Below are 12,290 nucleotides of genomic sequence, written 5' to 3'. Positions count from 1 at the left end.
ATTTTTGGGAAAGAGTGAGAGAGCGTGCACGTGAGTAGGGGAGGGGCAGAGGGGGAGGGCGGACAGAGGATCTGAAGCTGGCTCCATGCCGACAGCAGCGAGCCCAATGCGGGGCTCGAACCCCTGAAACACGAGATCATGACATGAGCCGAAGTCGGACCCTTAACTGACTGAGCCACCCATACACCCTGAGCTGTCTTTTTTTTTTTTTCAATTAATGTTTATGTTTGAGAGATATAGAGTGTGAGCAGGGGAGGATCAGAGAGAGAGAGACACACACCCACCCACACACACACACACACACACACACGCACACACACAGAATCCGAAGCAGGCTCTAGGCTCTGAGCTGTTGGCACAGAGCACATGGGGCTCGAACTCACAGACTGTGAGATCATGACCTGAGTTGAAGCTGGACGTTTAACCGACTGAGCCACCTAGGCGCCCCTGTCTTGTTCTTTTTAATAGCTGCATAACATTTCTTCTATATGGATGTGCCATTATATTATTATGTTGATGATGATGTACCAATCTCCTCTTGCTGGACATTCAGGGTGTTTCCAATCTTGTCGTCACCAACAATGCTGCAATAATTTTTCTGGCTTCCAGGAACTGACACGAACCAAAATATGCTGTAAGCGGTCCTCTTGCACCAGCCTCCCTGACCTGCCAGTCATTTCTCGAACAACATGGGAACACTCTAGCAGGAAGCGCTGCGTGGCTCTGGTCCCCTCACGCTTGGATGTCCTGTGCCACTCTCCTTGCACCTTCCTGGAACCTGTGTCGCCTGTCTGATGCCTCCCACTCCCGGATGCCCCTCGGGGCTGGGTGTTCAAGAGAGTGGGCTCCCCAGTTGGGCATGTGAGGTGGGCGCAGATGGGACCACAGCTGCAGGCTTCCCTCCAGGCAGGAAAGTTCCTTTTCTTTTGATTATGCAATGTCCCCGTGAGGGGCCTGGATCTGCTCTTTGCTTTTCTTCATCTTTCTGCAGACGGGAATGAGGCAGGGGGATGGTTTGGGCGTTTAAGCCCAGGCCACTGTGCTTTTGAGCCTCCCCGCCCACTTTTTCTTTCCTGCTTCGTCTGCTCCTTCCTCATTTTCCTCTTTCCCTTCTTGTTCTTCCTTTTCTCTTTCTTCTTCTCCCACACCTACCCCTTTGAACTAAAATCCCCGGGAAGCTGGCTGATTCTGGCGTCCACCTGTGCCAAAGTTCTGGCTATCCTCTCCTTTCTCTTCCGGTTCTGAACGTGGACAGTCCTGGCCTAGACATTGTGGGGCGGGGGGCACCTGCGTGGCTCAGTCGGTTAAGCGTCTGTCTTCGGCTCAGGTCAGGAGCTTGCGGTTCGAGAGTCCAAGCCCTACATTGGGCTCCCTGCTGTCAGCACAGTCAGCCTTGGATCCTCTGTCCCTCCTCTGCCCCTCCCCTGCTTGCACTCTCTCTCTCTCTCTCTCTCTCTCTCTCTCTCTCTCTCTGCCCCTCCCCTGCTTGCATTCTCTCTCTCAAAAATAAATAAACGTTAAAAAAAAAAGGAAAAGAAATTGTGGGGTGGTGGGCACTAAAGTCCGAGGGCAGTGAATCTGCGGTATCAGGGCCTTGGCTCTCTTTTGTTTCTTCTTTCTCCTTTTGAGCGGATCTTCTGAGACTGGTCTCTTTACTTCCTCCTTCAGGGTGTGTGGCTGTGACGTGGGGAGGACAGACCTGCCCAGGAGGTCATGAACAGGAAGCAATAGGGACGATGGCCTCTGGGTTTTGGAGGGTGAGGGACTGGGAGGCGGGGGTGTTCTCAGGGAGAAAAGGAGGTGCAGGTACCTTCTCAAAGTGACAGTGCTCCTTTGGTTCACGCGTCTGGGCCAGAAAGGTGGGGACCTGGAAGCTTGTCAGAGTTGGTTCAGAGAGGACAGCGGGCCTAGGTCTGGAAGCATTGTCATAGTTGCGGGTCTTCATGGGCCTGTGTGCTCAGTCCCCTCGCCAGAAGGCAGTAAAGTGCTTAGCCAGTGTCTCCAGAATCGGGTTGCCTAGGTCTGTCCAGGCCCCACCGCTTGTCAGCACACCGGAGGGACCTTATAGAAAGGACTACGTTGCAGTTTCTGCATCCGTGCAATGGGGCTGTTGAAGCATGAAGTGAGATTACCTTATAAAGTGTGAAACACATAGTAAATGCTGTATAAGCTTAGCAGTTATTAATATCTTTTAGGTGGTTTGCAAACATTCCAGGCAGCGCGATCCTCCTTTTCTCCCCTAGTGAAAAGCCAATAAACAGAGAGGATGAAACGAGAGTGGCACTGGTTGAAAGGGCAGGATGGGAGTGGTAGGGTGTGGGCAGCGGAGGCTCAGGGGTCTTTCCGATGTATCCTTGAACCCCTTGCCTGTGCTAAGAGAGCAGGTTGCAACTCTTAGACGTAATCGAGTTGTGCAAATTGGTACTACTTTTTTGCGTCGTACTTTGACAGTTCTAAATTTTTTTTTTTTCCCAACGTTTATTTTTGGGACAGAGAGAGAGAGCATGAACGGGGGAGGGGCAGAGAGAGAGGGAGACACAGAATCGGAAACAGGCTCCAGGCTCTGAGCCATCAGCCCAGAGCCTGACGCGGGGCTCGAACTCACGGACCGCGAGATCGTGACCTGGCTGAAGTCGGACGCTTAACCGACTGCGCCACCCAGGCGCCCCCGTACTTTGACAGTTCTTATTAAAACTGAAAACGTAGGAGCGCCTGGGTGGCTCAGTCAGTTAAGTGTCTGACTCTTGATTTCGGCTCAGGTTATGACCTCACGGTTTGTGTGTTCTAGCCCTGCGTCTGGCTCTGCGCTGACCGTGTGGAGCCTGCTTGGGGTTCTTTCTCTCTCTCTTTTCCCTTCCCCGGCTCAAACTCTCTCTCTCTCTCTCAAAATAAAACAAACCTGGGTGGCTCAGTCAGTTGAGCATCCGACTTCAGCTCAGGTCGTGATCTCACGGTTCGTAGGTTCGAGCCCCATGTTGGGCTCTGTGCTGTCAGGCTCCAATGGAGCCTACGTTGGATTCTGTGTCCCCCTCTCTCTGCCCCTGGCCCACTCACACACTGTCTCTCTCTCTCTCAAAAAAGTAAATAAACATTAAAGAAAATCATTAAAAAAACCCTGAAAATGTTCATTCCTTAGGATTCAGCATTCCAACTCCTGGGAATCTGACACCTATAGAAACCATGCTTGTGTATGTACATATAGGTATATGTTCATTGTAGCATTGTCTATATAAGTAAAAAGTTAGGGGGTCATGGAGGGGGGATGGGCCAAATGGGTAAGGGGCATTAAGGAATCTACTCCTGAAATCACTGTTGCACTATATGCTAACTTGGATGTAAATTTCAAAAAAAAAAAAAATAATAATAATAATAAATAAATTAAACTTTTAAAAAAGGAAAAACGAAAAGTTGCTAAGAGACAGATTTCCAACATCAGTAGAACATCTGGATCCAGCCATGCCTGAAGTCAGGTGTATTACCAGATTTTCCATTTGTAAAGCAATGTATTAAATTTTGTGCTCAAGCTAGGTTGAGTTGCAATTTCTGCCACTGGCAATTGGAAAAATCGTAACAAGTTACTCTAGTTGTAAATCAAAAAAAAAAAAAAAAGTAAAAAGGTAGAGACTCCTAAGTGTCCAGCAGTAAAAGAAAAATTGAATCGATTATGAAAGACTAGGTCTGTGAAACTGACAAGATGGGTCTATGGATTATCTTGGAATTATTTTCATGATCTATGAAGTGTAAAAAACATTAGAAACAGAAGGACATATATGGAGTATTCCTGTTTTTAAAAAGCACACGTGTATGTGTCCGTACCTCCGTGTATAGATGCACACGGCACTCCATCGCTCACCAAGTATTGGAACCAGGTGGAAAGGGTACCTGTCAAACTGCTAACAGGGCTTGACTTTCAGGCAATGGAGGGGGAAGTTGGCATTTCTCGCTTTACGGAGTCTTTCCCTGCCCAAGAAAGACGAGTTCTTTGGAGCCGGCTTCATCTGCTGCTTCCTTATTTCCTTTCCCTTCTTGTTCTTCCCTTTCTCTTTCTTCATCCCCACACCTATCCCTCTGAACTAAAATCCCTGGGAAGCTGGCTGATTCCTGCGTCCAGGTGTGCCAGAGTTCTGGCTGTTCTCTCCTTTCTTTTCCGGTTCTGAACGTTTTCCTCCAAATTAAGAAAAAGGCCATCTTCGGGCTAAGAAAACAGCTTGGCAGCGGGTGGTGGATTTGCCCAGGGTCCCGCAGGTCTTGGCGGCAAGAGCCGGGCCGTGGGCGCAGCCTCTCTGATGTTCTTAAAGCTAGCCTGCTAAACGGAGGCCCCTGCCTCCTGCCTTGTTTGTGCCCTCGGCAGGCTGGCTCCGTGGGCTGTGTTCCCGGTACGCTCTGCTCGCCATCTGTTGAAGCAGTTGTCAGGCTGTTAGCAGTGCCTCCCCGCCTGTCTCATTTAACAAGCCACCCAGCTCTCAGGAGGCCTCCTGGAGGCGGCGGGATCACCCTTTAATTATTTACAGGGGTCAGCCACCTGACGGAACTCCCTTGCTGGAGACGGACGGTACTGAGAGGCAGATTAGTTCCACGTTGGGAGGAGAGGCGGGATCAGGAGGGTGCGTGCAACAGCCAAGGGCGGGCGGCCTCAAAATAGAAGTTCAGGAAGCATCTAGGAAGGTGATTTTACGCACTGATAATCTCGAGGTTGTGGTTCAGGGGTGGACCAAGCTGAAGACCGCCGGCCCAGCACACTTCCGGCCACCTTTGCTTTCCCAGCAGCCTGGAGAGGGAGGTGGGTCTGCTTAGCTCACCTTTGCGTGGCTTTGAAAGCTGTTCAAAGGTACACCTGCTTGTTCCCGGTGCCGGCTTACTCGTCTAAGAACCGCCGGGCGTCCCTGGGCAAGCAAGATCCTTCTCCAGAGTCCGTAGACCTGAGGCTGAATACCAGCCCTGCCTCTGCACCATCATGTGACCTTGGACGGACCACGTCTCCTTCCTCGGGCTGAATTTCTAACACTCCTAAATCAGGGGATTGGATGAGGCGAGTCCCGTGGTCTCTCGGCTCTAGAACAGTCGGTGAATAATACACATGTGCGTGCTGTTTGCAGGGAGAGAGTATGAGCTAGACAGAGGCTCAGAAATGGACGTACCATGCTTTACTGCTTGTCGGCAGGCCCTGGGTGTGGATCCCGATCTACCACAGCTGTGTGGACACCCGCCTGGAGCCAGGAGGGGGCGGGGCGTGTTTTGAGCCTGAGCTCCCCACCTGTGAGATGGGACTAAACACCACTTGCCATGCAGGACGATGAAGATGTGTGAATATACGGTTAAATTCCTGGCGCATGGTAGGTGCTCGTCAAACGGCATTATATGCTTAACATTCGGCATTCCCAACCCTGCTTTTTGTCTTAGCTGGAAAACGTGTGCCATGTAAGGAGGGAAATGGACATTCTGTTGCTTCAGAGATGCTGCTTCATAGAAAGCATTGACGCCGGGCCTCCCTACCCTTTCCCAAAGCGACGTGTGTTCCTTCATTGTTCTCGTCAAGGCTGGCATTCATGGAGCGTTAACTGTGTAATGCCCGTGACAACTCTCATCTCCTTTACTCCTCAGGAAACCCTGCGAAGTAATAGGAACTCTTGTCCTTGTTTTATAAATTAAGAAATCGAGGCTCTGGGGAGGAGTTAAGTGATGTGCCCAAGGTCACGCGGTCAGTAAGTGGTGAAGGGAGGATTGGAGCACATCTTTCTTTAGAGCCCCCATCCTTAGCCATCAACGTCTGCTTTTCAGAACGGGGTGGGGGGCGTGTATCAGGGGACCAAGGAAAGCAGTGAAACACCTGAGTCAGACAGGACATCATTCACTTGAATTCTTTAATGTGGTGGACGGTCTAAGAGTCATGAATGACTAGCTCCCTACAGTGCTTACAGCTTGCCAGACCCTGCAGGGTGGGAGAGCCCCACGGCACATTTAGGCCCGATGATTCCGTCTTGTTTATTGCAAGTGACCTTGAATTACCTAAAACCCAGGGAAATGTGTTCTTAATTTGCCCTTTTAACAATGCCGATTCCCCCCGCTCTGGTTCAGATTTAAATAGCCCTTCCTTCTGTGTTGTCACACGCTTAAAAAGCAGCATCCTAAAAAATCCCAACCCTAAAGTCTCGGTAATTACGGGGTAGGGTGGAGAGGGAGGGGCACTGAATAGGAAATAATGCGATCGGCAGGGCATTCTAAGCTGTGCTGGTTTTATATTCGGTAGCAGGGTTGAAGGCTTGTGCCTGTTTCTGGAAAAGTTACAGAGCAAAACAGCCCCTGCTTCAGCCAAGAGGTTTGGCCGTTGAATGGCCTCCCTTTAATCTGGGGCACCTGAGGCTCCCATTCTGTGGTGTGATGGGCTGGCTGGGCTCTCCCGGCCTCTTGTTCCGCCTGACCCGAGAGAAACTTGGGGCTCCTGAGGTGGTTTGGGTTCTTGGGCAGCTGTTGTCAATGTCGGCCTTTGATGTCCGCCAGCATTTGGAGCAGAGGCCCGGAAGTGCTCGCTGGTCGCTGGGAACTGGATTCCTCTTCCCCCTCCTCTGTCTGACGGTGGGGGTGGGAAGTACAGCAGGCTTCCGGGAACAAGTAGAGATTTTATTTTTTTATTTTTTATTTGAAGTTTATTTATTTAAAAAAAATTTTTTTTTTAATGTTTATTTTTTATTTGTGAGACGGAAACAGAGCATGAGCGGGGGAGGGGCTGAGCGAGAGGGAGACACAGACGCTGAAGCAGGCTCCAGGCTCCAAGCTGTCAGCCCAGAGCCCACCGCGGGGCTTGAACTTATGAGCCGTGAGATCACGACTTGAGCCAAAGTCCAGTGCGTAACTGACTGAACCACCCAGGCACCCCTAGGGATTTTTTTTTTTAAGGCCCTTTAAACAAAGACTTGAAATTTGAGCGTGAACTTGCCACGGGGTTTTGGGCAGCGAGTGTATAGGATTATCCCTGCGGAGGCAGGCGTGTGCCAAGATGAGATGTAGGACGTGCATTTTGCCTGGCCAGCCAAGCAGGTGTGCACCGTGGGTCCAACGGGAGGAAAGGGAAGGTGGGCAGGTGACAGCAGGTGGCAGTAATTTGGAAGCCCCGCCTCTGAGTGAGGTTAAGGAGAAGGCTTCTATCAGGTGTTAAAGCAGGCGAAAAGGTTGGATGTCACGTGCCTGGGGTCACGTGCCTGGGGTCACGTGCCTGGTCAGTGCCTTAATTGGACCCGGGTTCATCGCCAGTTCAGCCTGCCGTGACTCCACAGGGTTAATGTTTTCTTCCAGACCAGTCAGGGGACATGGATTCCAAAGACGTGAATGAACAGGTCTTTTAATTTACATTTAAAAGCAGTAAAGAGCAGGAAGGAGATTACCGGCATTTGTGTTATTTAAAAAACCGAGGAGCTAAAACAGCTCTCTGCAGGAGCTGCTTTCTGATAAATGGGTTGGCAGCCCCCTCTGTCTTGATAAGCGGATAATGGAGGCTCCTTCCCCAAGAGCACCATTGGACGGCGTCCCTTCCAAGTCCTCCAGGAAGCCGATTTTGGACCCTGGCCTCTGACTCAGTGTAGCCTGCTGGGTGGCTCCCTGTGCCTGGGAGGTGGCCCTGGCAGTGTCCCTTGGCCCAGCCCATGAGCAGGTGCCCCAGGTGATACAGCTTTGACGCTGCGGCCTGCGAGACACTGGGAAGGGGCTCTCTGGTAACACAGATCCCAGGTGGGTACAGCCAGTGAGGACGGTGATGAGGCAGGGAGTGAAGTGAGGGAGGGCTTCCTGGGGGTGGAGGCCTCGGGCGGGCAGACCGGGTGTGAGTTTTGCTCAGAGCAGGAGGCCGGGGTGGTTTTCTGGCCGTCACCTTTATGTGTTGGGCGGGGGAAGCAGCTGGTAAAGCTGAGCTCGGTTTTGGAGAAGGTGTCTGTGGGGAGCTTGGTCTCAGCAGGGCAGGAGCTTGGAGGTGTTTGAGAATGAGAGTCTTAGAGGCAGAGGGGCTGGGGAGTGTATCTCATGCCCTTGGCCTCAGCCAGTGTCTTGGCAGAAAAGTGGTGTGTGCGTTTGTCCCCGTGTGGCTGTATGTGCCTGTGTTTGTGTCTGTGCTAACCCAAGAGGAGACCAAGGGCCCCCTCAGCACAGGGGGGTGAGGCGCAGAGCACAGCCTGAGCCTGAGCTCGAGGACAAGGTCGCGGCATCTGCCTGGATGATGACTTAGGCCTGTTTCCTGTATCTCCCTGGGACACAGCCCCCTCATCTGGCCCCAGGGGTGGAGACGGGTAATGAGAGAGGCTTGGCGATCATTTCTGATGCCCCCTCCAGCTCTGAAATTCTCTGAACGATTCTCTCTCTCTGAACGACAGTAAGACTGTCTACCAGGTAACACCTGACTGCTAAGTGGGTATTTTTAATCGCTGCAATTTCAGAATGCCAGAGCTGGTTCTCACAAGGGGGTTCATTGCCTTGTCCATCCTGCAGTCCCCACGGAACCAGAGTTGATGGTGGGTCTGTAGTGAGTCCCCCACCAGGCACAGACATTCTCTTCAAAGCCTAAAATGGTGCTTTTTGTTTTGTTTTAGGGGAGATTGTATTTGCCTGTTAACTGTTTATAAAATTTTGTTTCCCATTGTTGCTCCTGGGAGCCCAGAGGGAGCAGTTTGGAAAATGCATCCTTTTTGGGGATGGGATACTACTGCCTGTAAGCCTGATTTATGGCTGGGTCTTATGTGAACAGATAGTAAATGTTTCTGGAACCTTCTGAGCCCTGCCCACCGCCCCATGAGGACCGCCAGCCTTTGGCTTGTTGGGACCTCATGGGGCCAGTGGTCAGGCTTGACATTTTGAATCTACTTTGGCCACGCTCCAAGGATAGGCCTGTCTCTCCTTCAACCACAGTGTGAACAGGTCTTATCCTGGGTAAGAGATTGAGGCCCACAGATGGTGGTTAATGTTGGCCTGAGGGGATGTCTTGTCTCCAACCACCCAAATGTGACCAGAAAGAGACAGCCTTGCTGCCTCTTTTGTTTGTCTCCAATTATGCTTAATAAGATGGGTGGAAGGAGAAGGGTGTATATGAGAAATCCTTCTAGTTAATGAAATCCCAATTTCCCTTAAAATTAGAAACCCCAAAACCTATGAGTTGAATAGAAAAACCCACATAATTTGCTGCCCTCTTTTCTCTGTTTTGTCCAGCCTGTGGCTGATTCTAAGTCTTTGAAATCTGTCACAGCCAGATTTCCCGGTCGTCTTTCCTCGCGCCGCTGGACCAGAGGGAGGCCCTGGTGTGCCGCTGGCATGGTTGACAGGGCCCGAAAGAATCCAGATAGAAACTTCCTGGGTGCTGTGGTAACCAGCACAGGAGGCCTGGGGTCCTCAAGTTAATGATTAAGACCTTCACGCTTTTGAGATGACTTCGTGGCCCTCAGGATTCCCAACCCCCAGCCAAATGTGGGTGGCTTTTCCTCATGTTAGTCTTTCCAACGGAGTGAGGATGAAAAATATCTTGGAGGGGCTAGCAGGGTGGAGGTCGGGAACGTGGCTGTAGGGCGAGTGAATTTGCCGGAGCCACGGCCAGGCCACATCATCTTCTTGAGGTGAAGGTGGGAACATGCAGGGTGAGGATGCCTGAGTCCCCCCGTGGCCCTCCCAGACCTACCCTGCAAGTTCTGCTTCAGTTCAGATCATTTTAAAAGTCCGTATTTGTTTTCATTGTTAAACAGGAAGGATTAGTTCTTCATTTCAAGGGGGGTTAGCAGTAAGTGGTCTTTTCCTCCCTCCCCCTTGGGAGAAGGGGCTGCGGGGCTGCTCACTGAGGTCAGCAGGTGGACAGATGTTCGATCTGCTCTCAGTCGCACCTTTGTTGTTACATGGGGGACGGCGGCCACGCATCCCGGCTTGTTGTGTGCATTCTCCATGGTCCCACCCCACCCCTTGACACCCGCATGGAGGAGAAGGGGCCGGCCGGCTCCGAATCTGGGGTAGGTTGAGTAACCTGCACAGGGGTGGGCGGTGGGCTGCTGTGGCCGTGGGTGGGATTTGTCCCCTTTCCATCATGGGATGAGCAATCCCAGCATCTTTCACTTCTTGGTATTGCTGTCCTTTCTAGAAAACTCGGCCGGGGACAAAATGCAGGCAGGGTGGGCACCCCAGACAATTTTAGGTGAATGCCCAGATGTGATGTTACTTACCTGAAGTCCCATGAGAAGCCATCTCCCTCCAGCCCCCTGCCAGCCCTTCTGTGGCCTTGAGGAGAAGGTGTGAGGGCCATCTCCCTTAAAAAAAAAAAAAAAATAATAAAAAAATAAAAAAAAATAGAGCAAGGAGCACAGGACCAGGAGGAAATGGGCTTCAGGATCCAGGCTTCTGCAGGGAACGGGGTCGGCCGATTTAATAACATTGTTTGGTTTCAGTTATACTTGTTTTTCTGGAAATCTTCTCTGTCTGGCCACAGATAAATGTCCCCTTTGCAGCAATGATGTTACTTTTTTAAAAAGTGAGGAGATTTAAGAAAAAGCAATAAATAATAGCCCTGGTGACCTACGCCCAAAGTGAACCATCACCATTCATGACACTGCTTGGCCACAGGAACATGCATGCCACAAGGAAGCTCAGCAAGCGACCCAGCGAGAGTTACATCGTCCTGGGAAGTCCGGGAAGGTCGGTGCATGTGCGCGCGCACAAGAGACTGTCAGGGCTGTAGTTTCCTTCCCGGATGGGCAGACACGCTTGAACAGGTTTTGCTGCAAAGATCGGGAGAGTGTGTACATATGGTCATGTGTACGTGTGGGTACTTGTGCATGTGCACACGTGTGGTATGAACGTGCACGCATGTACTTGCTTGCAAGTGTGTGCGTGTGCGTGTTTTTTTTTGTTGTTGTTGTTTTTTTTTTCCCCCTTCAGCAAAAGTGGTGCTTTGCCCATAGCGTTACCTCCTGACTACTGGCTCTACTTCTCCCTTGCTTGCTGTGATGATTCCGTTGAGGTGGTTTTTTTGTTTTTTGTTTAAAAAAAAAATTTTTTTTAAGGTTTATTTATTTTTAAAAGACAGAGACAGACAGAGACAGAGCATGAATGGGGGAAGGGCAGAGAGAGAGGGAGACACAGAATCCGAAGCAGGCTCCAGGCTCTGAGCTGTCCACACAGAGCCTGATGTGGGGCTCGAACCCACAAACTGTGAGATCATGACCTGAGCTGAAGTTGGATGCTTACCAACTGAGCCACCCAGATGACCCAGCCATATCTCTTTCTTAAACTGTGTCTGATGTCCTGTTTTGCAGACAGTCTGGTGGCTCTCAAATTTGAGTCGTTCCCAGAATTGCCTGGGGACCTTCCTGGGGGACAAAGGCTTGGGACGTGCCCTATGCCATCCAGCAGGGCCTCTGTGTGCCCCAGGTGATCCCGATACACAGCAGTGAGCTCGTGGGCTAGGCTGTGGGTCCCAGCTCTGGCTGCCCGTGAGAACCACCCGGAGAGAGAGCAGTGGAGGATTTTGAGGCCCGAACCCCACCCCGGAGAAGCCAGCCCCGCTAGGATCTGTGGGGTGGGGCCTGGCACTGGTACTTAAAAACTGTCAGGTGATTCGTTGTGCGGGCAGGTGGAGACCCCTTGGCCTTGATAGAGGCTCCTGGAGAATCGACTCACACCTGGGAGTGCTCACCATGAAGCAGAGGGACCCATGAGGTGTTTAAAAAAAACTAGTGTGGCTGCAGAGGAAACCTTAGGTCCGAGTTCAGGTTCTGGAGGACTTCCGTGGGAAAATGGAGACAGGCAAGTAGCCCAGGGTGAGAGGGGCGCTGACCCATTAGACCAGGGTCAGGAGGGTTAACAGCTTGCAGGAATGCTAAGGTCATCAAAATGGCTCTTGGAGATTTGTTGGGAGGGAGAATAAGGTCGCAGTAAGCCTGCAGCCCACCCAGGGCAGTGCGAGGGGATCCCCCGGCAGGAGGACAGAAGTGAGGGGCAGCTATGGGACTGCTGTGTTCTCTTTTAGGCCCCTGGGCAGCAGGGTAAGCCGACCAGGAGGAGGGAACCGAGACAGAGATAGCTGGGGGGGGCGCCCTACCTTCTCAGTGAGGCCTCCTTGTCTCACCCACAGGAGGGATTTTCTGGGCATGTGGGAACGTGGCCATTCCATCGTTAACCGATCAGGTCATGGAGCTACGAAGGGAGAGCCAGTCTCCTGGACACGGGAGGGCTGCAGAAGTTGTCCCAGCTTTTAAGAAGTTAGAAGTGAAACCTTAGTCTGGTGAGCTGGGACTCCATCTCTAAGAAGCTCCCAGAAAGTGTTGCGGAGCAGG

General features: G+C 51.5%; 1 protein-coding gene across 12 annotated transcripts in view; it reads left to right on the top strand.

The window, feature by feature from the left end:
• KSR1 (kinase suppressor of ras 1) overlaps positions 1–12,290 on the top strand; it is a 164,091-nt gene that overhangs the window by 29,667 nt on the left and 122,134 nt on the right. Inside the window, exon 1 of one of the 12 annotated variants that reach the window (XM_045045087.1) lies at positions 5,184–5,333. The exons of 10 other annotated variants lie outside the window; for them this stretch is intronic. In XM_045045087.1, the coding sequence (XP_044901022.1) occupies positions 5,331–5,333 (3 nt within the window). In that variant the 5' untranslated portion in view covers positions 5,184–5,330. Of the gene's footprint in view, positions 1–5,183; positions 5,334–7,228; positions 7,723–12,290 lie in introns of those variants that run through there. One more of the 12 variants, XM_019817492.3, reaches the window with a different exon arrangement.

This window comes from Felis catus, chromosome E1 (genome assembly GCF_018350175.1).
Source record: "Felis catus isolate Fca126 chromosome E1, F.catus_Fca126_mat1.0, whole genome shotgun sequence".
Lineage (NCBI taxonomy): Eukaryota > Metazoa > Chordata > Mammalia > Carnivora > Felidae > Felis > Felis catus.
The sequence above is the reverse complement of the archived record's forward strand: the minus strand, read 5'-3'. Positions and strand labels throughout refer to the sequence as shown.